The sequence below is a fragment of the Crocodylus porosus genome, unplaced genomic scaffold (assembly GCF_001723895.1).
Source record: "Crocodylus porosus isolate Cpor-Errol unplaced genomic scaffold, CroPor_comp1, whole genome shotgun sequence".
Lineage (NCBI taxonomy): Eukaryota > Metazoa > Chordata > Crocodylia > Crocodylidae > Crocodylus > Crocodylus porosus.
The window spans coordinates 122,897,607-122,925,088 of NW_017728931.1; the positions used below are offsets into that span (position 1 = coordinate 122,897,607).

Sequence of the window (27,482 nt, forward strand, 5' to 3'; positions counted from 1 at the left end):
CATTTCTCAACCTGTGGGTCATGACCCAAAAGTGGGCCACAAGAATACATGAGTGTCGCAAACAAACTTTTAAAGGAAAATCCATTTTCAAAGAGAAAAATGGGGGAAAGTGGCTTTTCCCTTGCAGGCTGGCAGAGTCCCATGCCCCACGCCTACCTGACATGACACAGCAGGGAGCTAGGGGCAGCCAGTCAGGAGTGAGGGACACTGGATCAAGACTGGCCATCGATGTTCCCAAATGGGTTCCGGTTCAAAAAAAGGTCGAGAACCGCTGGTTTAGATGATGGTTGTACGATGGTTTGCATAGGGATGATCCTGCCTCAGACCGGGGGTCAGACTAGATGACCCCTGGAGGTCCCTGCCAGCCCGACTTCTCGAATGACTCGACCACCAGGGCGACACCCACGTGCACCGACCCGTCAACTCGTATAGGCGTGCCCCATTTCACTCGGCCTGGAGGGCAGACCGGGACAGGGGTCCTGCGTTGGCCTCTAACAACATGTCCAAAAGCGATGCAAACGGCTCTTTCTGTCAGTGCTGGCAAGGCTGGCTTCTAGCTGCAGGCGCAGGACAGGGAGCGCTGCTACCCCCCCCCCATCCCATCGCTCCCTCTCCGGGTGTGCGAGCGTCCAGAGGATCCCGCCTCCTCCCCCGACTGCGCAAGCGCGGGCCGTGGGGCAGCGGCGCGTGTTCAGCGGGGCGCGGAGTGCGCATGCGCCGGCGGCGCGCGGGCTGGGCGAGCGGGTGAGTGTCGGGCTGCGCGCGGGGTCTCCCGTCTCCGGCCCACTGCGGCACTGCGGTCATCGCTGTCGTGACGTCACAGGGCCTGTTTCATTCTCTTTGTGCAGAGCGGGGTCCGGGCTGGTTCCTGCCCTGTGGGGGGAGGGGAGAGGAAGGGGTTTCCTTTGCCAGGTGAGTGGCAGAGGGCTCCCTTCACGCAGGGCTTTAGGAGCCGGCCTGGAAGCCCGGGGGTAACTGGGGGGCACCGTCCCTGGGCACTGGGGAAGGGGCCAAACTAAGCAGCTGCTGCGTATTCGCTATCCCGGCACCAACCAGAAGTCGCCCCTTCCTCTTTGCCACATGCACCCAGCCATGTCCCGACCCAACGCTGCTGCCCCTTAGGCCCAGTCCCTTGCTCTTATGGGCAGCGGGGTCTGGGGTGCCTTTGCTGGACTGACCCAGTTCTCATAAAAGTAGCTAGGTTCTTGTCCCCGCTGCTCTCACGGGAGGCTGCTCCTAGTTTTCAGGCAGGATTTATTCATGGCTAGTTGCTCTTTTGCTGACCTTGTTCTTCAGTTTAAATAATTCTTCCCCTCCCCCCTTGATGTTTAGTCCCCTGGGTGTATTTGTGGGGGGCCATCATCTCTGCTCAGTCTCTGTCTCCCTTAGCTAAACAAGCCCCACTCGTTTAATCTCCTTTTGTAAGAGGCTCCCGGTCAAGGCATCCTAAAAGCCTTTCTGTGCACGGTTTAAGTCTGTTTTCCTTGAACAAGGGCCACCAGAATTGCGTACTTCATTCCAAATAAAGGTATTCACCAGAACCTCATTCAGTGACATTTGTACTTCTCTAGTCTCTCCTGGAAATGTCTCGCTTGATACATCCATCTTTTGCATGCATTTTCTGTTTACCGCGTTCTGCACTTGCATTGGTAATGGTAAATGCATTATTTGGTAAACATCACAATGGTGAGCCCAATGTTTTGCTTATTGCTTACTTTATAACAAGCATTCATGGATTTTGTAAGTTTTTCAGGGTCAGAAGGGACCTTATCAGATCATCATCCCCCAATCTGTATCTCTGTTGGTGATTCCTTCTTCCTAGGTGTAGTACTCTGCACTTATCCTTGTTAAACTGCATCCTGTTTTGTTCTGCCCACTTTTGCAGCTTGTTCAAATCCACCTGAATCTGCTCCCTGCCCTCCAGTGTGTTTGCCCCATAATTTGGTGTCATCCACAGATTTGGACAGTGTACTCACTACGCCTTTGTCCAAATCACTGATGAAGATGTTGAACAGTACTGGCCTGAGGACCAAGCCCTGGAGGACACCATTGCCCACATCCTTCCAGGTTGATACCAACCTGTCCACTACCACTCTGTGGGTGCATCCCATTAGCCAATTTGCCTGCCACCCACCTGATGTAATCATTTAAGTCACAGCTGCTCAGGTTTTTTTTATGAGAATGGGATGTGACATTGTATCAAAGGCTTTTTTTAAATCCAAGTATATGACATCCACCTCAACTCCTGCATCTAAGCAGTTTGTAACCTGGTCATAAAAAGAAACAGAGTTTGTCAGGCAGGATCTACCTGCTATGAATCCATGCTGGTTGCCCTTCGGCATTACTTTTTCTACTGGACTCACACAAACATGTTCCTTAATAATTGAAGCATTGGTTATCTTTGTATCAGATAGCTGCCTTAGCTGCTTAAGTGCATAGGAACTTACTATCCACTTTTTAGTGTAATTATACTCTTTTAACTGCATAATTTGTGCAGCTGACAAGGACAGGGGTGATCAGCTTGTGCACCAGATCCAGCCTGTAAAGCTATGTCATCTTTTGTTATCATGTATACTAAATTGAAAATTTGGCAGCAGGGGGGTGGAGGCAGCTAATTGTCTCTCTCGTGCTGCCAGATTTCTGGACCTGTGGGGAGCCCTATGGGACAGATAGTATGGCCCCGAGTGCTATGTTGAGCACATGGGGCCAGTTGGGGCAGCACAGAGCTGACAGGGCAGTGCGGGGCGAATCGAAGCATGCAGCACATGGAGCATGCAGCACATGGAGCTAGTATATGGTGTGCACTACACACAGCATGTGGCACTGGATTAGCCGGACATGGTGTGGGGCTCAGCGGTGGGCAGCATGGGGCTCATTAGTATGGTGGAAGGCAAGATAGGGTCTGTCTCATCCTGCTGCTCAGGGCTGGGCATAGGTGGTATGGGCCTGATGTGGCCTTGCACCACTCATCCAACCCATGGGGCCCAAAGTTTTGAGTACCACTGGACTGGGAGGTAGCAGTTTCAAGGCCTTGGCTTTGAACTGAGGTGGTCCTGTCAATTCTAAGGTGACCATTAGAGCCGTAAGGCACTCTGAGAAACAAAGTGAGGGCCTTAATGAAGTGCCAGAAGCTACACACAGGCTGCTCCTTTAGTTAGTTAGCATTGTTCACATTGAGTTCAGATAAGTGCATAGCCTTTCTTAGTTTAGAGGCTGTGCACATAAAAGGAGTGCTTGTACCTCCATGTCTTGATTACACTCCAGAAGTCCTGAAGTCTATATACAACTGAAGCTAATCTGATACGTCCAGTTTCCTGTACTTTAATGTGTGCCAAGCACTTTGTTACCTTTTTATATATTGATAACTCTCACATGTATCTCTCTGCTGATAAGCTGTCTCATTTTATGTAGTCTGGTATCTCATCCACTCTAACACTTCATTTAGGCATCATAACCGACATGACCAGAAGTGAGATGCTGGTATTTTGCTCTAGTCCTCTTTCTGGGTACTGTATTGACAGACGCTGCCATCTGCCTTCTGATCAATTGATTCTTTTGTCAAGGTGCCACACTTTAGTGTGTTTTTTAAAATTTTTTTTAATGCTGGTATTTTTCCTTTACACGGTATCACCAAAAAAAGTCTTTCTCATCTCTATTCAGTTGAGACCCACATCAAGGCCCTCAGTTTGTTATGACTTGTCTACTGTAACTTGTCTACTGTTATCTAGCCTATTCAGAATCAAGATGACTTCTTTGCTCAGTCTTCTGTCTAGTTTAGGGTGTCAAACTCATCTGGACCAATGGGCTGGATGAGGGGCATCGGGCTGGTCTGTGGGCTGAATTGGTCCCATAGACCAGCCCCACCTGCTGGATCCAGGGCACACTGGACCAGCTGTGCATGCTGCTTGTATTGTGTGCCAGCTCCAACCCCATGTGCAGCATGCAGCACATGGAGCTAGTATATGGTGTGCACTACACACAGCATGTGGCACTGGTCTAGGTCATATGTTCTTTGTGGTGCCTGCAGTGGACCAGACCTGCATGCTGGATTCAGCATGTAGGGCTGGTTTGCGGCCCTGATTGAGACCAGCCCCAGATCCAGCACGCAAGCCAGTGTGGTATAGGCAGCACATGCAGCATGCACACTAGATTGGCTGCATATGCATTGTGCCCTAGCTCCAGTCTGGCATGACATATAGCACACAGGGCCAATTCAGGATGTGCACTACATGTGGTGACTGCACCAGGCTGGGCCATGCACACTGAATCTGGGTCTTTGGGCCATATCCTGACCAGCCCTAGATTTAGCATGCGGGGCCGGTCTGGAGCAGGCACTGCAAGCAGCATGTGGTGCTGGGACTAGCACATGCTGTATGCAGCAGGCAGCACTGCAAGCTGGATGATGTGGCTCTGCTGGCTGTATCCAGCCCACAGGCTGGATCTTTAGCACTCCTGGTGTAGTTCATTTGGTAATATAGTCACCTTCTTCCTTTTACTAGCATTTCCAAACAATTTTACCACTAGTCACTGTGCTTTTAACTCATTTTCCATGACCCCGGCTCCTGTTATGCTTCAGGAAGACTCCTGTAAAATAGCTGCAAAACCATGATTCTTTATATTCCTCCTTCCTTTTTGGTGATCATATTTCTTATAGTTTGTTTTTTTTACCTACTGCCTTACTGCTTATAGCCTGAATAAAAGGAAAATGGAAAAAAGAATCCCTGCATTCCTATAACTAGTAACGCTGTTGCAACTCTTTTTCGTATTCATTTGCTTGTACATTGTATCTGTATTTTCTCCTTTTTGTGTTTTTTTTGTCCATAATAGTCTTCAATATGGTAGAGTCCCAATCCTGAATGTGGCCTTTGCCTCCCCCCCATGATTAAATATTTAAGTATCATCACTTTTTGATACAAAGTATGATGACTAGTAAGTGTATCAGTTTCTTGTGTGGTTTATTTTCCCATACATGGAAAGAAAAGTGACCTAATACATTTTATTTTTTAGGTAGTAATTTTGACCTCCTCCTTGCATGTTGGAAGGTGATGTACAAATTTGTGGTGACTGACTGTAGAAACTTGACTCAGAATGCCTACTCTTGAACATCCAGAGTATCCTGAAGCAACTCTGCTTCACTTGGAAAGTATAATGCCCTGTCGAGAATCCCAGATGTCCACTTTGCTGTCAATATTTGGAGAGGTAGATCTTTCTGTTCTATTTTTGAGTGGATTGTAGATGTTCAACTAACATGTTTTCTTTATGAATGGGTTGAGAGTTCTTAAGGCATTATTTCTATGAATAATGCCTCAGTTAGCTTATGACACCAGTAGGTTGGAGGCCATGATCCCTGTAAGGTGTAGCAGTCTGTGAGTGCACTGCTTTGATCTATTCCCAAATTGGTTCCCTTTTGGCATGCATCGCTTTGGTCTGCCCCACAGTTGCTCTCCTCCCTGCCCCGCGCTGCGCCTGGCAGGTAGGTGTGGGTAGATCCCCTGTTGTCGCAAGCATGATTGTTTACTGTGTGCGGCTATGCACGCGCACAGCTTAGAGGGAACACTGCTTGCAGGATATTGTATCCCCATCTTTAATATTGGCCAAGAGGTGTATAAAAATCCAAGGTCCTCTGCTTTCTGGAAGGGAAGGGAGCTTTATGACTTCTCTTCCCCTCCTGGCTGCTATAAGGAGCTAGATCTTCATGATTCTGCTCCTCTCCCAGCGGCCATTAGCTGCTTCAAGGTAGCAAGAAAGAAAAATGCCTCGCTACCATTTTTACCACTCCAATGACTTATCTTTTTGGGTGGTATTTTGGTATTGCCTCTCAAACAGCAGCATGTCACTGGTATAATTCTCAGTATTTTCACTCTTGCTTTAAAGCTCTGAAATAGATGACTTGTTAATTTTGCCTTGCTTCTACTGGGCAAAGATGTGGCAGTAGCAAAGCAGTGGAGCTTCTTGTCTGCACTTGTAGACTTGTTTTATAATATGGAAATGAGCATTGATAGTCTGTGTATTTATGGTTCTGTATTTTATTTTACAAGGTAGTGAACTTGTCTATACATGCAATTAATGCACCTAAATTTCTGCATAGAACATTCAGGTTCATTAAATGGTGCTCAGGCACACATCTGAACATGCGTTTGTTGGGAGCAGTTTAGTCCAGGACTGTTCCTGCCCTGCTCTGACCCACTGCAGCAGCCAGGGGCAGCTGCCTGGCAGGGAGCACAGGGCTCAGGCCTGGGTTCCTGGGGGGTAGGGGGAGCTGTCCAGGCTCCAAGGGCAGTTCTTCCCCGCCTCATGGAGATCAGGGCCGGCTGGGAGGGAACTGCCCTGGAGCTGGGACAGCTTCCACTGCCCCGTAGGGATTTGGGCTTAGCTAGGCAGCAGTTGTAGCCCCCTGCTGCCTGGGCTGACCAGAAGAAAAGGCTCCTGTCAGAGTCTACATGTGTGCTTCAGTGCATTAGTTAATGCGCTGTTTTTCTAGTACCACTATGTATTGGTATTAGCAAACGGCTCATTAGACTAATGCTCAGTAATTGACATGCATGTGTAGACAGTGAAGCTTTACTGTGCACTAGATTAGTATAAAAGATTTGCCCTCTGTAAAGCGTCTTATGTAGATGCACCCAGTAAATATATAAAATTTAAATATTGGAGTTTGGTTCATTTATTGTAACAGCAAGGGCTACAAATTTAATATTTTAAATGAAAGTTTACGTTCTGTCAGTGTTTATGGCTTATGTTTTTTTCAGACTTCCAAGGAAGCTTCTTATGTGTCATTGGAGAGTAAATTTTCCAAGTTCAGTCTTTAGGATGTGTTACATTACTCATCTAACTATGCTGGCATTTATTTTGGGTTTGTGAGCTGAGGGCTGAGTTACATTTTTGTTCTAAAAAAGTTTTCTCTGTTAACTTGATGTTAACCTTTTTGATTAATATAAAAATAAAACTAATATACAAGAGCCTTGGAAGCTGTGACAGGCTTATTCTGAAGATATAATTATTTTCTATTTTTTAAAATGAATTAGGTCAATTTCCATTTTTCCTTTTCATATCAACCTTTTTTCTTTTAATTCAATTAAAGTACTTTGTCTTGATCATAGAGAACTGGATGTTTAATAGAAGGCAAATCTTTCAGAGCACATCAATGATTTGGGACCCTGAGACCATGCTGAGACTACAAGTTTCCCATTCCTGGCAGTGATGCCTTAAATATGGCACAGTACTCCACATATGCTATTGTTTGGTCTCCAGCCAGAAGCAGACTGCTCACATCTGACACTGAGGGCCATGCAGAACTATCTATATTGGTTATTTTTGGGGCATGATGGGTAGCTCAGAGCAGTGCATGTTTAGAGGTGCTGTTGCAAGACTCAGTATGTTTGTGTGATCTAGATATGGCCTGAGTCCCTTTGAAAATAGGGCTGAAGATCATAAATCATTTATGTGTTTTGAAAATGTCATCCAGTGTCTTGAGCTGCCAAATAACTGCTTAAACTTGGTGAAGCAATAACAGATCTTCAAATATTCATTTTTATTGGTTCTTCAAATGATTTATAACTTAATAAAATTTCTCTGAAATATACATTGTGAAACTATTGAACAGATAAGATTATCTTGTTAGGTAGTGCCCCCCAGATGTAGATGTAATAGATAATGGGGCCCCTATCCCTTTTTCTTCCTCTTCTCTACTGCCTCTGCTGTAATATTTCCTGTCTTAATTTTACTAAATTCTCATGAACAGACAAAATTTTGTAGCTTTCACATTAGACCGTATTGGTAAGTCAAGTTAAAGTCTACCGTTGATATTCTCAACCATGGTGCCCCAATAACTTAGGGTGCTTTGAAATGTTTTTAAGGGTGCCACAAGGTTACAAACAGTATTAATACCGTTAAGTTTGTAAGCACAATTCACAAGATAAACCCAGAGATTTTAAATAGGAATTCATAGTATTAAAAACTTTCTGACTGGTTGTGGTCTTTCTGAGTTCTTTGCAACAGAAGAATTCCTCTGTTATTTTTCTTCAGTCAAAAAATAAGTGAAAAATAGGAGCTGTCATTTTCTGGGGGGCACCTTGACTCTAAAAAAGTTCAGAACCACTGGTCTAACAGCTGCCCTTATTTACCCAACTGAACTAAGAGCATGCCATTTTGCCCCTTAGGCTTGCTCTTAGGTGCAGTTGTGGCAATAGGAAAACTAACTGGAAGAGCTGTGCCCACACAAGGTGGGCTGGGGGAAAGGGAAGGGGAAGGCTGCCTGCCATAGTGCTAATACCATAGTTAAAGCAGCAGCAGCATCCCATACAGTGTAGACCTAGCCCTAGTCAAGATATTAGTGGTGGCTTTAGGCTATACTTGATTTTTTTAAAAACTCTAATAAGGACCAAAGTGATGTAATGTCATATTGCATTTCAATTTGTGTATTCTATATTGAGTGCCTTAGTTTAAAACAAAATCTTTCTGCTGGCAGGAAACTCGATGACTCAAAGTCTTTAAATCTCTATTAAAAAAATTCCTTTTTAACTTTTCTCCTAGCGTCAGCAATATAGCTTCCCATCTATCTTTATCTATGGACATACATCCAGTGGAAAAACTTACGTGCTGCAAACTCTTCTAAAAACACTAAAGGTAAGAATAATTTCAAATTCATACTGAATTCAGAAAGGCTTAAAACCAGTGAATAATTAAAAACAAATCCCTCAAGGAAACTACTTGCTATTTGGTGAAGATCTCCAAAAACAATTGATTTTCCTTCCTTGACTGTCTGTGTTTTCTTCTTGTCTCTCATTTTATTGCCGAAAGGATCCTCTCTCCCCAAGCAGTGATACACAATGTAATACAAATTAAAATATAACACTGACTACCATGGCCTTTGTTAGAAATTTAGAAGAAAGCTGCAGATACCCTTAATGACATTTTTTATGTGAGGAGAGTTGAGCTAAGGGTGGCTCTTGGTGGAAAGTGAGTTCTCCCGGTATGACTGAATGAGTAAAAGCACAGTAACGGACTGATCATACCTGTTCACACTTTACATTTTTAACTGAGTAATTTACTTTTTGACCACTCCCACCTTTTGCCCATAAAAATGGGCATAGTATAAATACTGAATCCTATAATGCTACTAGTTGGTGGCTAATTGTGTTCTAATGGCATCTAGGCTAGGGAGAGACATTACACATAAACCAGTTTAAACGATCAGAAACTGGTTTAAATCTGTAACAGAACAGATGTTTGTAGCACTAGGGTGTTCGCTACTGGTAGTAGTAATAAGGGCAGCTGCCAATCTCTGCAGGTGTGGGTTGCTGGGGCAACCAGTCTGGTCAGATGACCAGAAGGGGGCAGAGCCTGGCCTTTATAAGCAGCCAGGCTGAGGCCTGAGGAGTGGGAGCTCTGCTGCAGAGCAGAGCAGCCTGATCACCTGAGCGTCTGCATGATGGTACAGGGTGAAGAGAACCCTGACAGGGATGAAGAATAGCCATGGTGGCACGGAATGTACATTATAGCCAGGAGGCTTCTTTTGTGTTGCAGCCGGTTGGCTCATGGCTTTGTGTTTTCTGTTTGCTGTTGTAACACCGGAGGACCGGGTGAGGCTGTAGGGGGTTGGAGGAGGCCTCGTGGGGGCTACCCAGTAGAGTGGGGGTTCCTGGCACCAGAGAGGGTGCTTTGTTTGGGCGTTTGTACAGATCCCGGCCCCAGTGGGGCAGAGTCGTGCAGCACGAGACAGGCCCCAGTGTGGGCATGAGCACGAGTAGAGCCCTAGGGAGGGGCGTGCAAGCAAGAAGCCCAGTGAGGGCATAATGTTCAGGGGGCACTGACCCCAGTCCTACGAAAGGGTCTTGAGGGCCAGGTAAGGCGGAGGCTGCCTGAGCCCGATTGTGAGGTGCCCAAGTCAGGCGTAAGACCCCTGAGGAGGGTCAGGGGGCCAGGCATGGCTACGGCTACCTGAGCCCCGAGCGCAGGAAGAGTGGGAGACGAAGTCCAGTGCGGGCATTGCGATAGCGGGAGACGAAGCCCCAGTGTGGGCAACCCGATCGCGGGAAGCACGGGAAATGAAGCCCCAGTGCGGGCGACGTGAGCACAGGAAATATGAGACAGGCCCCTGTGGGGTGAGTGCGTGGGGAGTGGGAGACGGCGCTGATAGGGGCGAGTGCTCGGAGGTGAGCACACTAAGACGCCCGGTGAGGGCAAGTATAGGAATTAGGAGCCTGGTGAGGGCAAGCGTACGAGTAGACGCCTGGTGAAGGCAAGTACAGGAATTAGGAGCCCGGTGAGGGCCAGCGTATGTCTAGAGCCTGGTGGGGCAAGTACAAGATTAGAGAGCCCGGTGAGGGCGAGCGAACGACTAGAGCCCGGTGAGGGCAAGTACGGGAATGAGGAGCCCGGTGAGGGTGAACATATGAATAGAGGCCTTGGACAGGGCCACTAAGGAAAGAGCATAGATGGGATAACATCCGGAACAACTGAGAGGCTTGGGGCATGGTATTAGGGGTGGAAGGAGCCACGCGACGCCCATAGGGTTGGGGCACCAGAATCTATTTTGTATAGAGCAGGGACCAGAAGGGTAAGAGCACCGGGTCCAAGGGGTCAAGTAAAGGCAGCCTCCCATTAATATTATAGAACCATCAAAGTCGTGGCAGGAAAGAACGAGGGTGCTAAACGGGCAACTTGGCACGGTAGGGGCGCCAGGAGAGATCACGGCTGCTCCTGGGTCCCCATCCCATGACAAAGTTCAGTGCACATAAACCATTTTGAAAATGGCTGTAACCGATTTGAGATTAAACCTAATCAAATGTAGTATCAGACTTAACCGATTTGTGTCAAACTGGTTTATGCAGTGTCCCAGAGCCCTTGCTGGTTTAAGAGAAACCAGACACCCCCAGCATCCTGACATGCTCTCTGGGCTGTGCAGGGCTCTCTGCTCCACATCAGAGCTGGCCCCTCCCCTTTGCTCCCTGGTTGCAGCTCCAGTAGAGACTTGCTCTTCCGATCTCCCCTTGCTTTACACAGACACCTCAGCAATAGCTAACAGACCACATGCTGGCTAGGATCAGTGCTGTGGGAGACGACAGGCAGACAGGCTTTTTGGAGCTAATCAACAGGTAGCTTAATGCCCTTCCTTGGAAGAGCTGTTTAAGAAAAGCTCTATTAGTTAATGGAGAGAGGCTTTATTTTCTCAATAGGTCGATAAACACTGAGTTAGGGGTGATAAACATTCCTTGCTGGGCTGTTTAGGAGGTAGGGAGAGGAATAATCAAAGCATCCTGCCAGGGCCTGGCCAGGCCCCCTGTCAGCTCAGCCCTGTCAAAGTGAAGGGAGGGCTGCCATAGCGCTCCCTGGCTTCTATCCTGAGCCACTGCAGGCATGTGCCTGCATTTCTGGGATGTCTGTCTTGTTACAAAACTGATTTAGCGTAGCCAGGCTAGATGAGCCAGGTTGATTCGATCTGCAAAGATTGAATCAATTCAGGCTCAGGCTTTTTGAATGTCTGTCACTAGCCCTAGAAACCCCAGTCATGGTCAGAGCTTCATTTTGTTAAGCGCTGCACAAACAGAAGGCACAATCCTTACCCTCATCAAGGTCCAACCTAATTTAAGATGGAACATGAGAGGGAGAGGGAGTGATAAGCATGCATAATTATGTGGATAAAATATAAATATTTTAAATTAAATATTGGATTTTACGTTTGTTGGTTTTTAGAATTTAATTTTAGTATTTTTTTCACTTTAACAGTCAACATGTTTGAAATGAGCAATCTTGATAGCGTCTCTCATTCCCATTTTCCTAATCTTCAACTACTTCCTTTTTTGCAGACAGCCTTTTTTCTACGTTGTATTCTATCGCTGTAACGTCCCCCTTTGGCCTCCCCCCCGTTTACTCTCCCCTTCTCTCTCTTCTTTACCTTTTGTCTTTCTAATTTCTACCTATTTATATTCTCACTGACATTCTGCCACACTTAACTTCTCTCATTTATTGGCGTCTCAGACCAGCAGAGACTCCCTATGCCAGAAGAGGGGTGACTGCACCTGAAAGCTTGCTAAGAAGTTTTTTTTCCAACTACTCATTTGGTCTAATAAAAGATATCACATGTACTCAAAGAACGTTGTTTGCCTATGTCCTTAGACCAACACGGCTTCAACTAAAAACCCAGCAATCTCTATAAAATTTACCTATACTATAATCTACTAAAATACTCTAAAAAATATTCATGCTGTCCATGTTTGCAGCCGGTTTTAAATGAAGTCAAATCACTGAACTAGTGAAACTCATTGTTTGAGCACCTGGAAGCAGACTTTGCTTTTGCAGCAATAGGCTTTTCTGCAGGTGCAGAAGAGAATGTTATCTTCATTATAGTTTATTTAACTAGTTCAGGTCAACAAGTAGCTCTTTTACACTTGAGAAACTAATTGAGATTTATCAAATCAGGAAAGCATGTCTTCCTCTTTAATGGCATAAATAAAAAAAAAAAACACGAGGATGAAATCTACTAGTCCTAAAATCTTGAAGAGCATTAGTTGAATCAGAAGCTTCACCAGAAACAATCAGTTCAATTTGTTAACTACAGATAATGCTTTCTTTATTTAATAAATCTGTTTTAAATACAAAAATTGTTGACAACAGTTTTTCATGCATGTAGCATATTTACATTAGTTTTCTTTAATGATAACAGTTTAGATATGCTTTTGTGCACTTTTAATTAAATTCCAATTTCTATCTAAATGCAGATTGATACAAATGGTAAGTAGAAACTTGTCAAGTATATAAGAAATCATTTCCCATTTTCTAAAATAATAATAAACATGTGAGAATGAGTTTCTGTTAGGTTTTAGTATAGCTTAAATAAATATTTATTGATCCAGCATATACTTCAAGTTAGCAGAAATACAAAATTATTATATCCTGTCTGAATGCAAAATTTAGTGTACATTTGTTGTTGGCGTTTCAGATAAATTTAGACATCTTACAAGATGGCAGATGGATAAAACTTAAATGTTAGATATTGATGTTTAAGTTCTCAATAGACTGACTAACTTGATAGTTCATTTTGAAAATTTGCTGTCTTCAATTAACAAGTTTGTTTGATCAAGTTAACAATTTGGAAGGAGAAATGAGATATATAGGAGTGAGGCCAGCCTAATTTTGTTTCTACTTCTAGGCTTCTTTTCCTTATTTTATTGTTTCTGCTTTTTCTTTACATACTTTCCCATGTATATGTTTTATTGATGATGGTATGAGATTGGTAGTTATTATCACTTGAAATCGTGACTTCTTTTGTGTTTTCCTCATCTATAGATTGTTCATTTGGTTTTACCTGAATTTAACCTTTGAAAGACTGAATTAACATTAATTATTCAATACTGTCTATTTGCTAAAAATGACATTACCTTGCACTTGTCCCATGGAGGTGGATTCCTTTGTGTTCCCCACGTTCATGTCAGCACCACTTTCCCTTTCTCTCCTATCTGATTATCACTGCTGACTCTATCTGTCCTTCCTCAGACTCATGTCTTAACATTGTGTACCTCTTTTTGTGACCTTCTGACATCAGACCGTGGTAGTTGTATGATAGTTGAGGGGAGAAGAAGCAGCTCCTCAAGCAGGAGAGGTTGAGTATATCAGGAATTATTTCAGTCAGTTTTGCCCCAATACCAAAGCAAGACCAGAAACTCTTCTCATCATACTGCTGCAAGTAGGTACCCCTGCATTAGGAAGTAGACTGGCTCCTGGGTATGTCCGTAAAGATTAATACCAGAGTTCTTAAGGTTTAGTATTAAAATTGTCATGTAGTTCTTTTAACTCTTCTGAAGAGTTTAGCTTCAATTTCAGATAATGACATTGTAAAACCTTGAAAAAACACATGCAGTCTTGGCCCCAAAGAGCTAAATTGTGTGGAAAGAAGCGAGCCTGTGTGGCAGAATGCATGTGCCTCACAAAAACAAGAATGTGATCATAACCATGGCCCTGAATCCACTCTATCTTTTAGAATCGCTGCAGCCAGAGGACTTGTAACTCTGTCTCCTCATCCCATTAACTGTGTGGCCGTTCCTTTTCTGTCTACCTGAATATGTTTACATGAACTATTTTTCTTTTTCTGTCTGTTTTGATTGTTTTTTCCAAATCATCTAGATTCCACCTAAGTCAAAAAGCGGAATAATGAAAACCAGTACTGGAAGCCTGTAATGTTTAAGTTTTTTCAAGTAAAGTTCCCTTGGTGCCTAAAGTTCTGTTTTGTACATAGTTCAGTATTGCCAGGGCTGAGCACCCCATCATATCCTCTTGCCTAAGCTCCATCAGGATCTACAGATGAGGTGTTTCATGTGCCCTGAAATAGCCTAATATATGCCCTGTAATAACAGTCACAGCACAGTGTACAGTAGAGGCTGCCACTTTCTTTGAGAAACACAACAGCAGGAGGAGAAGGTGGTGGGAATGAGTGGTGTTCCTCTTTTATACAATAACCAACTGCTGAGGGCATGCAGTCATGGATGGGGAGACCCAGGTTCAGTTCCTTCACTCATTTCACAAGTGGGAAGATCTGGGTTCTGGTCTCTTCTAAGGATGGTTTATGTCAGTGAGAGCCACCCTTTTTGGCAGGCATGCCACAAATTAGCCCCATACCATTCCCAAGTGCTACTCCAATTCTCTTCCCCTTTCCTGATAGACTGCTCTGCCCTATGCTTCTTGCCAGATCTGCTGCTACTTTGCTTGTTGGTTCCTGTCCTATCTCCCACTGTGCTGCCCATCCTGCCCTGGACTGCTACATGCCACACATACATGCTGCCCTGCCACTTTTGTCACGTGCTGCAGGTTGGCCACCTCAGGCTTATGTTATGGTTTATATTTTACATTAAACTATCAGTGGTTAAAATATAAGTTGTACATAGAGTAGAGACCAGAATCCAGGGCCCCCCAACTCCCAAGTGAATACTGTAACTGTGCTACTAGAGAGTCATGCTTGTTCTTACTCCCTCTTTTCTGCGAAGTGGCACAGCCTCAATGGAAGGGGTATAGATTGCCTTCACCTGAGCTGTGCCAGGGGGTTAGGACATGTTGTAATCAGAGTGGAAGATGTGGGTCTGACCACCCTCAGCGTTGAACTGGTATCTTCCACATCCTGAGTGAGTGGTCTAAGCACTAGGCTGTTGCATAAGAGAGGAACACTCTCTCCTCATCCAGGAAATGTTTCAAAATATGGGAGTGATCCTTCTTTGGCTTTTGGTAGAGTTGGTGTTGACACTTAATTCAGGATAGGATTCAGAGCGTCCAACTAAAGGTAGGGACCTAAGCTTCAAAAGGGGGCAGGATTGTTTACAGGTTAGCTAAGCTTGCTCAGTATGATGAATGCTTTGAATCTCATTTTGAGTTGCCTGACTCTCCTTATCCATTGTTTAAGAGCATCACAATGCCCAGGTCTGTTTGTGCATCCTGCCCTTTAAATACAATGGTAAAAGGAGGAGGTAAGAATATTTGCTAGTAAACATTGTTTGAGTGGACTGCCAGCAGGTATTTTCCACCCACCTTCCTCACAATCTATGATACAGGTTCTGATTAAGTGGAATGACTGCAATGAGGTCAGCAGTGAAGCTTCTATATATAACCTTGCACCTGAAGTTTGGTTTAGCAAGAAATATACTTGTGCCCCTATGACTAATGCTTTCCAGAGGTTTTGATATTCAGTGAAAAAGGAACATATGCTTCTCTAGGAGCGGGGTTCTATGCAAACATTCTACTTTAAGAACTAGTTGCTATGCAGGTAACATTTCTTTCCTTATGTAAGTATATGTGGCAGATACAACAGCCATCAAAATAGCATCAGTGAGGTATTTGTCTTCCAACCTTAACTTTCGTGTATTAAAACAGTGCTGTAAAAACTGAAATTTTGCCAACGAATAACATGAAAATCATTTAGTTTATTAATATTTGAGAGCTGCACAGTATCTCAGTTCTTCAAAGTAAGGGCTGAAAGGAGTGACCAAATTTAAGCTTTTCTGTTAAAAATATTATCAGTGCACCCACCTGGTCTTGTTTAGGTGCTCTCTAGTGACTTTCGAGCGCACACCCGGTTCCGGCTGTGGGGTGTGTCCCTGGGACCTTTGTGTCGGGTCATGTTCAATACGGAGGGAGGCCTTGACACTTCTGCCATGGCTTGGTTTTCTTTTCTTTAGTGGTGGGGTTCCTCCTTAGGGATTCTTACAGACTGGGTGCTCCCTTTGCAGGCGTTCTTGGGGCTCCACCTTCCCTACACCCCAGCCGTGCACCAGCCCTCAGGACTGCCAGATGATGGGTTGCCTGCCTATCCCTTTCTGATGTTCTTGTTCGCTCTCTTCTCTCCTTTTCTGCCTCTCAATGACCTTTCACCCAGGATGACAGTGATGTTTGAGACCATCCTCGTCTCTGCATCTGTTCTCCCTCTGAGGCTTCTGCTGTGCCACGTTGGTCCTCTCTCTTGACTTGGGGTCACTCGTAGGTACCTCTACTGGTCCAGGCTCTGTGTGCCCTCCAAAATAAAGTAACAAAAAAGAAGAGAAGAAAAGAATAATTGGGGTACGGGTCTCTCTGCCCACCCCACTCATAGGTCCGGCGTTTGTGGTTCACGGGATCCCTCGACACCATCCTTCCTTGGCCTGACTCCCCTGCCAAGTCAGTTCTGTAATTCTTCTAATGTGGTTGAGACTTTTGCGGGTCTCTGTCAGGCCCCCCTTCTGAGCTGCCAACCATGTTCTGTTGAATTGCAGCCCGGGGAGAAGCTTCGCCCTCTGGCTTCGGCATTGCTGCCCCGTCTCCATTTTCTCACCACCGGCTTTTAAATCTGCCGGGTGGCGGTTTTTACTGACATCATCTGCCAGCGCTGTTCCCAGCTGGCAATAAAAGCAGCTGATGAACTGTGCCGGCGGCCCTTCTCCTGGGGATGGTAAGTGTGCCCTCTTTTCAGGGCTTTCTATTTCTGTCTTTGGGCGGGTCAGCCGTGCCTCAGGTCCCGCCGTGGGAGGCTGCTCCAGTGCCTCCATTTTTATCCCTCTGGGACAATCAGGCAATCTCTAAATGTAATTCTTGGGTACATATGCATCTGGTAGATGTGTGTATCTCCCTTTGTTCTGCCATTTTGCTGGTTTTATTCATGTGATCAGTTCTGGAGTTAAAAATGCAAGTAACTGCCCTTCTAGGAATAAAGTTCTTATATATTTGAAAGCTTTGGTTACTCAGAATTTAGCATACAGCTTAAAGGTCATGTTATGTTCACATATACCTACAAACTTGTAAGTATATATTTTAGTATATCAGACTTGAAGCTTTTAAATAAATCCTGTGTGGTGGTCTGAGGATTTCTGCTATTGAGATACAATACCCAAATAATGTTAGAAATGGATTAAAGGGAGAAGAATTTAAAATTTTACAACTTTTTGTGGATTAATCTTGAAGCCCAGTTGTTACTACAACAAAAGCTCATGGCAGCTATTGCTAAACAAATGTCTGGTATGATCATCATGCTTAAATGTAATATTGTCTCTAGTCCTCAGAACATTTGCATAGATGTGTGATAGATGCATGCTTCTGAAAGTACATTGTAAACATGCCCACATATCTTTTCAGGAGTAGATGTGAAGGTTGCATTCCAAAATGCCTTCAGATATGAGGCGTTTTTTAAACTCACTCCTAGATTTATTGACCTGAAATTTTATTTTCAAGTGGAAATCTTACATGTTTCTTCTCTTTTGTAGCTTCCTCATGTATTTGTGAACTGTGTTGAATGCTCTACTTCAAGGCTTCTTCTAGAGAAAATTCTGAGCCAGTTGCAGAGCCTTTCTTCTAAAACTAAACATGCTTCACACACATCCTGTGACACTTTGAATCAGTTTGTATATCTGTTTAAGCAAGAGACTATGGCTGAAGAGCTACAGAATGAAACAATATACATTGTAAGTAATTTAACATGCACATTGTTTCGCCTTATTTTCATTTATTTCACTGAGTGTTTGCATTTATCACAATCCTTTTATGCATGAAAAAAATACATACTGGTCATTACAAGAGTTCTGCTACATTATGTTTTATGGGCCTGATTCAAAGCCAGCTGAATTTGATGAGGATCTTTAAACTGCTTTACTGGGTTTTAGTCACCTTCAGTGGGTGTTTATACACATGCTCCAGGAGGGGGGTGGCTGGTGCTTTAATTAGAGAGTCTCTGAAGCTGCTCTAATTTAATTAAAGCGCCAGAGCGTCTTGTGTATCAGTGTACCCACGCTTCATAATGGTGGCAGAAGTGCTTTATCTAAAGCTTGTTCGATGCTGATATGTGAGATGCTGGAGGCTGCTGGAGCACAGAAATTACCATGCTCCAGCAGACTCAATTAATTGAGTCTGTTCTGATGTGTTGTAATTACAGTGTGTTGGAGCAGCCTTTCTGCTCATGTATAGGCACCTGTTATGTTCTTCTAGAGGTAGTCACACATAAATGCTAATGGTAAATTTTGCCAAATGGTTAAATAAACATAACGTTTTCATCAAAAAAGTATATATTTTTTTATCAAATAGCAAGGTACTGAGAGAACCTGAATTCATTTTTAATTAGGTGTGGAGATAATATCAAACATTTCTCTTGGGGTATAATTCTATTAAAGAGAAACAACGTAGGTGAGTAGTAGGGAAGTTCACTATGTAGCGCACAAATAGAGAAAGTAGCTAGGCTAAAATAGATTAAGTTTAAAGGTCAAGCTGAGGAGCCTGAATGATTGGTTCCATTACATAAAGGACTATTGAAATTTTATGGCTCTTGAGTTCCAGTAGCAAGATTTAAAGCTCAGTTCTTGCCTGTAAAGCTTGTCATTGTGATTGAAGCCGAATGGGGAAAACTAAAGCAATGAAAAATTTAATTTGGCCACATGATTTTTGTGCATTTCATAAAGCCAGGTGGTTCAGCAGACTTATTTCAAATGAAAATTTAGAAATCACATAGTATTATTGGTGGACAACTTCAAATAATAGGAATAATGAACATGTAGTCTAACTAACTGGTTAGAAAAAAAGATCAACACGTTTAGTAAAGGAAGTCTGACTGAAATAGACATTCAGATTGGAATTTAGGTGCTATTTTGATTATTCCTCTTGTCATTTGTGGGGATACTGTTTTGGCTTTATTCAAGTCAAATAAGGGAGAAGTTCACAAATATGTTGAAGCATCTTGTCATTTTACCAATCACTGTTAAATATGTTATGTATTCACTCAAAATATACATATTGAGTTCAGGAACTTTATATTCTGTTTAATCAGTGTGTTAATATCTTAGTAATTTTATACAGGAATGTTTAACTCTAGTTAATAAATCCAATTATTATCCTTCAAAAAGAATGAGCAAGATGAAATTTAATGGTACTTACAGGATATTAGAGGTGATTCAGAGAAAACTGTTTTAACATATAACTACAAATGAATATTAAAAAATCTTAAAACTTAAATTTAAGATTGAAATATGCCCCATGAATTTTATAAAACTATTATTTTCAGATTAATGTATGCATTAGAAAGGGTTAAATGCTTGATTTTGAAAGACTTGTAGAGAGAGTTTGCATTTTATATTAACATCATTAGAAGTTAGTTGAATATTGATTATAGAAGGCAAGGCATTAAATTCTTCAAAATGATCAATTGTATTGGGTAAATAATTGCTAAATCAGAAGAATTAAGTGTTAAATTAGTATTTCAATTCTGTTCTGCATGGAAACAGACAGGATGGGAAAAATCAATTTATGTGAATTAACCTATGTCTTCTCGATTTATTATAGGGTGGTATAAATTGAGATTGATGGAAAAACTGCAGACTAGTAGCATAAACTGACAAAACAAATTTATTCGATTTCATTTCAGTGGTAAATAACTTAATATTTCAGCTGCAATTAAGTCAGAGAAAATTAAGATAAATGGTTCCTCTCATGCAAAGCCTTCTCAATGTTTCTCTTAATACAAGTATGGGTGCTGAGCATTCCTGATTACTCAAGGAAAACAAAATGAGTCATTCTACCTACTTTAAGAATTGTAAAGATAAAACTTATTCGTTCTTACACTTATAACAGTTGTGTTCTCACAGATAAGCTTGCTGTTTATAATATTATTTAACAGTGAAAGTTATGAAACGATTGTTTATTAAAAATCTAAAACATCTTGCAGAAGTTAATCCATGTTTAAGTTAAGCAATAGTATTTGCTGTTATAGGCCGTTAGTATATGCTATTTTTGTGCAAAACACTTAAGGTGCACTAGTGACCTGCTATTATACACCTGGCCTTGTCATCAAGGATAGAACAATAGAAAAGTAGGGCTGAAAGGGACCTCAGGAGGTCATTTAGTTCAGCCCCCTGCTCAACACAGGATCTTCCCTATCTAAAACATCCTATATAAGTATACGTGTAACCTATTTTAAAACTGCATGAATTGACAATATCAAGTTTCCTCTCAATATCATCTGAACTTGAAATGCGTTGCTGTATAAGACATCCATTAATTCTGTTCTGTGGGCAGTGAGGAAGATGGATGTCTCTTAATATTTGGGGAAAAAAGCCATAAAAGAGAACAGAATCCAGTTCTCTAAAGACTTGTAATGTCATTACAGCAGCAGTATCCCCAAAGAAATAATCATTTTGGAAGTCTGTATTTAAATTCAGAAGAACAGAAAACTGAAAAAAAACTTGTACTCCCCTCTCCTCCCTTCCCCTTCCCCCATTTCTGCTCAAGATATGAAGTGTTCTGGTGTATAAGGTTTCTCTACTGACTATTAGGTAAGGCTCCGATTTGTATCTCTAGGATTTAACATATATTAGTTGTTTATATGTACAGTGATCCCATTTAAAAAGCTGATGTTTACTAATAGTGTCCACACAAAAATAAACTATTTCTTGGAGCTGTTATAGATTTTCCATAGGGCAAAGAATCAAGTTGTTGAGCTTAATTTGAGACAAGGTTTGACAAAAGTTTTGTCATACCGGAAAATCAGACTTGTATGAACTATAAAGATAACAGCACCTTTTGTTAATGAAAGGTCATCTTTTGATGGAAATATGCAGAATGTGTTATAATAAACCTATTCAGGTAAAACCCAACTAATATGCATGTTGTTTAAAGCCTTTAAAATAACAGAATTATCTGTAAATGAGACTGCATCTATTAATTGGTTGCTAATGATGTCATGGGTTTTGTCAGTAATACCCAAGTGCATGGGTGATTTGCTTTAATTTCCACTTCACACTGCCATAAGACATGACTAACTTGGTTCGTAGGGATTCTGTTTCTTTCCAGGTGCCTTGCACACAGCACACTTGAATCTATAATCTTCCTGACATGCTCTGTCTGAAATGTCTTACTACTTAACTGGCTCCTTTTGCCTTCCAAGGTTATAGTTAAAATGTGGTTTCATTAGCTAAGCTAGAAAAGTTGTTGAATCCTGCATGAAAGGACAGTTTAAAATGCACTCTGTAATAAGATCACCCTTTGTTAAAAGGTACTGGATAAAGCAGAACAGCTGAGGGAAATGGAGGCAAATGTGCTGCCAGCATTTCTTAGACTACAAGAACTGGTAAGTAAAATAAAACATTTTGGATGTATATTGCCTAAAAACACTATGAGATCCTTGAGGCAGCCTTACTAATGAGTGAGCTCTTCGACTTGAAAAATCTTTGTGAGTTGTTATATTTATTTATTTTTATAAAGTTGTTATTTTTTTATAACTTTGGTTAGCAGCAGAATTGAAACATCACTGGGCTTTTTCTTCCATGTACTCTCAGTTGTTTATTCCATTTAATGATATCTTATCCTATAAAGTCGGCTCTTTTATGCATTTCTTTTGAAGCTGTTTCAAGTATACAGCTACATCTTCTAAAATATGTTTTGCTTTTAAGATGAATGCAGAATTCACCCACGCTTCATCAAAGCTTTATAATAATTGCCCAAAAGAGCATAAACCTCAGGAGATAGGCAAGAGAGATGGGGGGCAACTTCCAATGAAAGGAATTGTAACGTAGCCTCTTTTGGCTTTGTAAAATGGAAAGGCAGTCTCTGAAAGCCTGGCAACCATTTGTATGTGGTTTTAAGTACTCCTGAAAAGCTGCTTTAGGCAGAGTTGAACCTAAAATTAGCGAGTTTGTGGTTAGAGACATGTACCTGCACTCCAGGAAAATGTTTACCTTCAGCTTCTCCAACTGTGTGTCTGGGAGCCTTTTATCATGGCCCTACTGAAGACATACTAGGAGTCTTGGAGCACTGGCTGTGCTATTGTACCCGGCTCTGCTCTCTTTAACCATCAGCATCCCTAGTTGTTGAGAACCTCTTAAAAGGCTGTGCTGTGCTACAGTTTGGCAGAAGAGTTACTAGTTTGTAGTTGTATTTGGAATGGCTGTAGATGGGCTTATGATTTCGGAAGGGTCTGTCTTGGAGGAAGGACAATGGTACATCCTTCAAAAACAGATTAAAGGGGAAACTGGGAATAAGTATAAAATAATGATTTTTTGAAGTTGCTGTAGATCAGGGGTGGGCAGTTGCTTCAGCTGGATGACCACTCAACAAGTTTTGGTGAGCTGTTGAGGGCTGCACACACAAAATCTTTCCAAAGATGTGATTTTAACACATTATAGATAAAAAAAATAAAAATAAAAAATCAGACACTAAAAATCAAACATTTCCTATAATATTTTATTTCAATAATTTTTGTCCTGATTTATGGATTTTTGAATAGCGTATATAGAGATGATTACATAATAGCTCAGAATAAAATCTTTGGCCATTTTTACATGTGTTTTAATTAGTGAGCTACAATTTAAGAAGATGAAGTAGGGGTAAAGACTTTTGAGATTCCTCTCTGAATTGATAACCAGTTCCACCTAAAGTAACCTATTGTCCTTTGCATCCTAATGTCCCTTGTCAGGCTTCATTCAAGCTTTCCAGTGCTTGCATGCCCATTGTCTTGTGTGCTTCAAGGCTAAATTAACCATTTACAGAAAGGCATTTTAAGATTTCTCATTCATTTCATCTCAGGGTAGAAGAAATTTTAATACGGTAACTCTCTTTACACTTTCATCATCACAAGATACTAGTTTTTTACTCTGTGGCTGCATAATCTTTTCCTCGTATAACTTTTAGTGCCCACTTATTTGGAAAATACCTGGAAGCTTCCAAGTACAGCAGTTAGCATTCTGGATGCTATGATACCAGCAGTTGATGTAGGGAAGTAGTTTTTGCCTAGGGTGGTTCTCAGCCTTTTTAGACACTAGCCACCCCTTTATAGCCTCAAACACCCCTCAGAAAAATGCCAGCTTTTAGCTTTCACTCATTTTTTGACTATGGAAAAATAATAGAGTAATTCTTTTGTTGCAAAGAATGCAGAAAGACCACAAAAGGTCAGAAATGTTTTTTGACATTAAGGATTCCTATTTGAAATCTTTGGGTTTATCTTATGAATCATGCATAGGTGTCTGCAATAGTAACAGTGATGCTATTGTACAAGCACCCTGTCACACCCTTAAAATGATCTTACAACATCCTGGTTGAGAAGTGGTGGCCTAGAGCCCCATTAATGATACCTTCAGGAGACCAAAAGATTAGGCCAAGAATTTTAGAAGATGCATATCTTGAAGCTCATCTCTGAAATCCATGTTTAGGCACCAGAATACATGAGGGTGACTTTCAAGAGCACTAAGCATCCAGTAGCTTTTGTTGGATTTGGTGGGAATTGTAGATGTGTGGCTTCTCTGCTTAATTACCAGGTGTCATGAATTTACTGTGTAACGGTGGGTTACCAGAGAAAGATGTAGGGAATCTTTTGGAGGTGTGTCAATCTGTTGCTGAACATTTCCTCATGTCTTAGATGGAAAAGAGGTTGGATTGTCAGAAGTGGAAAGAGGTAGGGTTTCATGAAGTCATTGGGGCAGTTGAGGAGTGGATCTTGGGGGCAGAATGTCTGGGTTTCTGTGGGGAATGTGTTACTGAAAATGGTTCGAATGGCTATGGGGACCCATTAAGTGTCAGAGCTGACAGTGTTTAAGCACATGTACCTATAGCACTTGTCTGCTAAAACACTAGGCGGTCTAGGTGAAAAGCGCAATGAAAGGAATCTCCGGAAAAATTTCCTCTTGTTAAACTAAGTTACTATTTTAAAAAGAAAAGTATATTAGAGAACCTTAAGGATTCCATTTTGGCAGGAAGTGACAATAGAGAGATAAAAGGAGCTCACCCTGTGCTTCAGTGAATAGGAACAGCAGGTGATTTTGAAAGCTTTTCCTCCCCAGGCAATTTCCACTTCATATTAAAATATTTATTGTTATATAAAAGTATTTTGAATATACACTGCCCTCACTAAATGTTTTCTTTAGGTGCTTTAACTGAAATGCTCTATCCTACAAGGACATGTTGAAAACCTCCTGGGATCAGGGGTAGGGGGCAGTGAGGTGTGGAATAGTGAAAGAAGAAAAATGTTCTCATTCACTGATGAGCAGCTTAAATTTCCTGACCACAACCAGGGCTCTTCCTAAATGCTGAATTCAGTGGTGCTAAGCCATAGAAATATTGAATTACAATGAATCCCACACCTCAAAAATTAAAAGCCTTCTCCTGGATAGGAGAAATTTTTTGCAGGAATACATGTATTTTCTAAAATGTACATTGGCTTAAGTTACAGGGATGTATTTGGTAGCTGTGTTGGTCTGAGACAAAAAGAAATGCAAAAATCTAGAACTCTTAATGATGTCTTTTATTAGACCAAGTAGGGAATCGCAAAACAATTCTCATTTTCTGTAGAATTTTTTTTTTGCAATTTCCTAGTTGGTCAAATCAAAGGTATAATGTCTGAACCAAGAGTTCTAGATTTTTGTATTAGCTTAAGTTATTCACTTGTGTTGTCCATCAAACACTGAGTGTTTAAAATAGTACTATGTGTACAAGGTTTTCTCTCTTTCTGGTAAGCTTACAAAAATTGAATGGAACTTAGATTTTTAGTGTTATCCTCCTTCAGTAGACAAATGCTGTGTCTTTTGTGAATGCGGCTCTTCCCCTGGTTGTGAAAACTTGTACAATGTAGATATGAGTGGGACAGTTTGTCATAGCCGTATGTTGATCTTGCTAGCAAGAGACTATTGTAGGCATATGTCAGTGTCACTGATTTGCCATCTCATGGTTTCTTTGCAAGTAGTTTGTTAAGATGCCAAGGGTCAAATAAATGGAAAATGTTATCAATTATATTTTAATAAGAAATATTTTTGTTTGAATTGCTGATCACTTTTGCAGCACTAGTGCTTGATTACAGAAGCATAAGGTACAATGTTAGTAGTCTTGCCTGTGGTGAGGACAGTGTTAGAGAAGGGATTAAAAAATACTGGCGTATAAATTGGTTGTTCCACCTTGCTGTTAAACAGAATACCTAACTGTACAGTTGAAATAGCAAACAGAATCATCACATTGTAAATCAGTTTACTACCTTTGAATCTACCAAGGAATAACATTTTACATAGGGTATCCTTAAAGTATATTTTGAATGCCTTTTTCTGATGATCTGTGTGCATATAGTTTGTTCCTTTGTCTTTTTGGAATCAGTGTTCCAGGTTGTTGTTTTTTTTTTCACTTCTATGGTGATTAATTGATTTTCACTTTCCAATTTTGCAAGTAATATAAGGAAACATAGCCTACTTCAAGAGCTCTGAAATATTTATTGAAGAAGCATACTTGAAGGCCTCTGTCTTTATGCTGAGTGTATATTACAGTTGCAGAAATACTTAGAGATAAAGACTACAGTATTACATTTGTGAACTATTAGCACAAAATGTGTTGTAGGTGGATTGGTTTACTCAGAGTATCTTTCCAGAGAGTGGTGATAAACTCCTGTAAAGATACCTTCTGCATGAAGGAAATTGCTTATTTAATTAAAGAGTGCAAAATGTATCTAGCATGACTTTTTTGCATCTCTTTGAAGTTGGTACTTGATTTATTGTAAAAAAATATATATATATTTGAAATATTTCTTTCATGCTTAATAAATAGAAAATGTTAGAACTCGATAACAATGCATTTTTTGACATAAAGAAAAATTTTATTACCTGTTGAACTGAATAACAAAGTTGGAAATTGCATGTTCCTATTCCTATAAACTTTATTGAAATGTCAATATAGAGTATTAAACCAATTACAGCCACTATCATTAAAATTGCAAACCAGTCAGTAAAGTAGCGAGATCATTTTTACCACACAGGAGCAGGGAGAGGGAAGTCAGCTGACATTTATAAATAATTCTGAAGTATCTTTCCTGAACGAAAACATTGCTCTTGCTTTACCTCCTCAACCCTTCCTGTTTAAATCTAGACTTTCCTTGAGATTAATTATCAAGGTAAAATGTTGTCTTCATTTGGGGGCAAGAGAGGAAAGCAATTTGATATGTCTAATACCAGGGTCCCATCGCCCAAAATAGTGTAAATGTCAATTAAATGGTAAGAGATGTACAGGAATCCCAGTTACAAAGATCTGCAAATGTATGAGCATCTTGATTAGGCCACCTAAAAACTTATTAATATACTGATAATTTGTGTTAAACTCTGAATTTGATGAAATTCTTTGAATGAAGAATGCTAACAGTCATTCTTCTGATTAATATTTTTACATGCAAGGTCACTTTCTCCTCCTTTCTTTTTACAGGCAGACAGAAATGTGACTGTCATCTTGGTCACTGAAATTGTATGGGAACTGTTCCGTCCAAGTACAGGATGCTTTGAACCACTCACCTTATATTTTCCTGACTATAGCATAGGTAATTAATTTTCCCCATTTTTTTTAAAGAAAAAAAGTACTTGAAAAGCTCTATGCAGATGGGGTTTTGGTGCAGGGAGGGGGTGTTGTATGTTTGTTAACCATTATGACTTTTCCTACCAGTAGGTTTAAGTCATTTAGAAAACCTGGTAATTGAAAAGGTATGCTTTATACTAGAATTCGGAGGGCTTTGTTCATATGGACACAAATGAAAACACCCTTTGGCTTTTGGCCAAAGTATCATGGCTAAACTGAATATGAAATTGAGAAAAGTATTGCTGTAGTCAGGTGCCCGGGCAGGTGCCACACTCATGGCAGCTTCCAGTCGCTGTATCATAATATCGTGATTATGTGGCTGCAGTGGCAGATGTGCTTTCCTGTGGCTCCTCTCTCCCCTTGCACCCAAGTTGGCACCCAGGGCAACTGCCCTCCTTATGCCATTGATTAAATATATTATTTTAGGTGCTGGTACTTAATTCTGTCCCAGAAGGAAATTTGAATTTCACTATAAAAAGGAAAAAAATACTGAATCTCTGTGTTGGCTTTCTTAAATAGTATGGAGTAATCAATTTAGTCTACAATGTAAGAATATTCTGGTGAAATAATATGTATGAACCATGGATTTTTTTAATGTGCTTGTCGAGAAATATAAAAAAAAAAAACTTAAGTTGCAAGAAAAATTCATTGAATGGTCTTTCATTTCTGGATATCATAAA

General features: G+C 41.4%; 1 protein-coding gene across 1 annotated transcript in view; it reads left to right on the forward strand.

Moving 5' to 3' along the window:
• Window positions 1-706: 706 nt before the first annotated feature.
• Window positions 707-27,482, forward strand: part of ORC5 (origin recognition complex subunit 5) — a 140,778-nt gene continuing 114,002 nt past the window's right edge. The window contains exons 1-6 of the mRNA XM_019543586.1: window positions 707-744; window positions 5,008-5,199; window positions 8,533-8,625; window positions 17,715-17,912; window positions 21,485-21,559; window positions 26,656-26,767. Of these exons, the coding sequence (XP_019399131.1) occupies window positions 5,089-5,199; window positions 8,533-8,625; window positions 17,715-17,912; window positions 21,485-21,559; window positions 26,656-26,767 (589 nt within the window). The 5' untranslated portion in view covers window positions 707-744; window positions 5,008-5,088. The remainder of the gene's footprint in view (window positions 745-5,007; window positions 5,200-8,532; window positions 8,626-17,714; window positions 17,913-21,484; window positions 21,560-26,655; window positions 26,768-27,482) is intronic.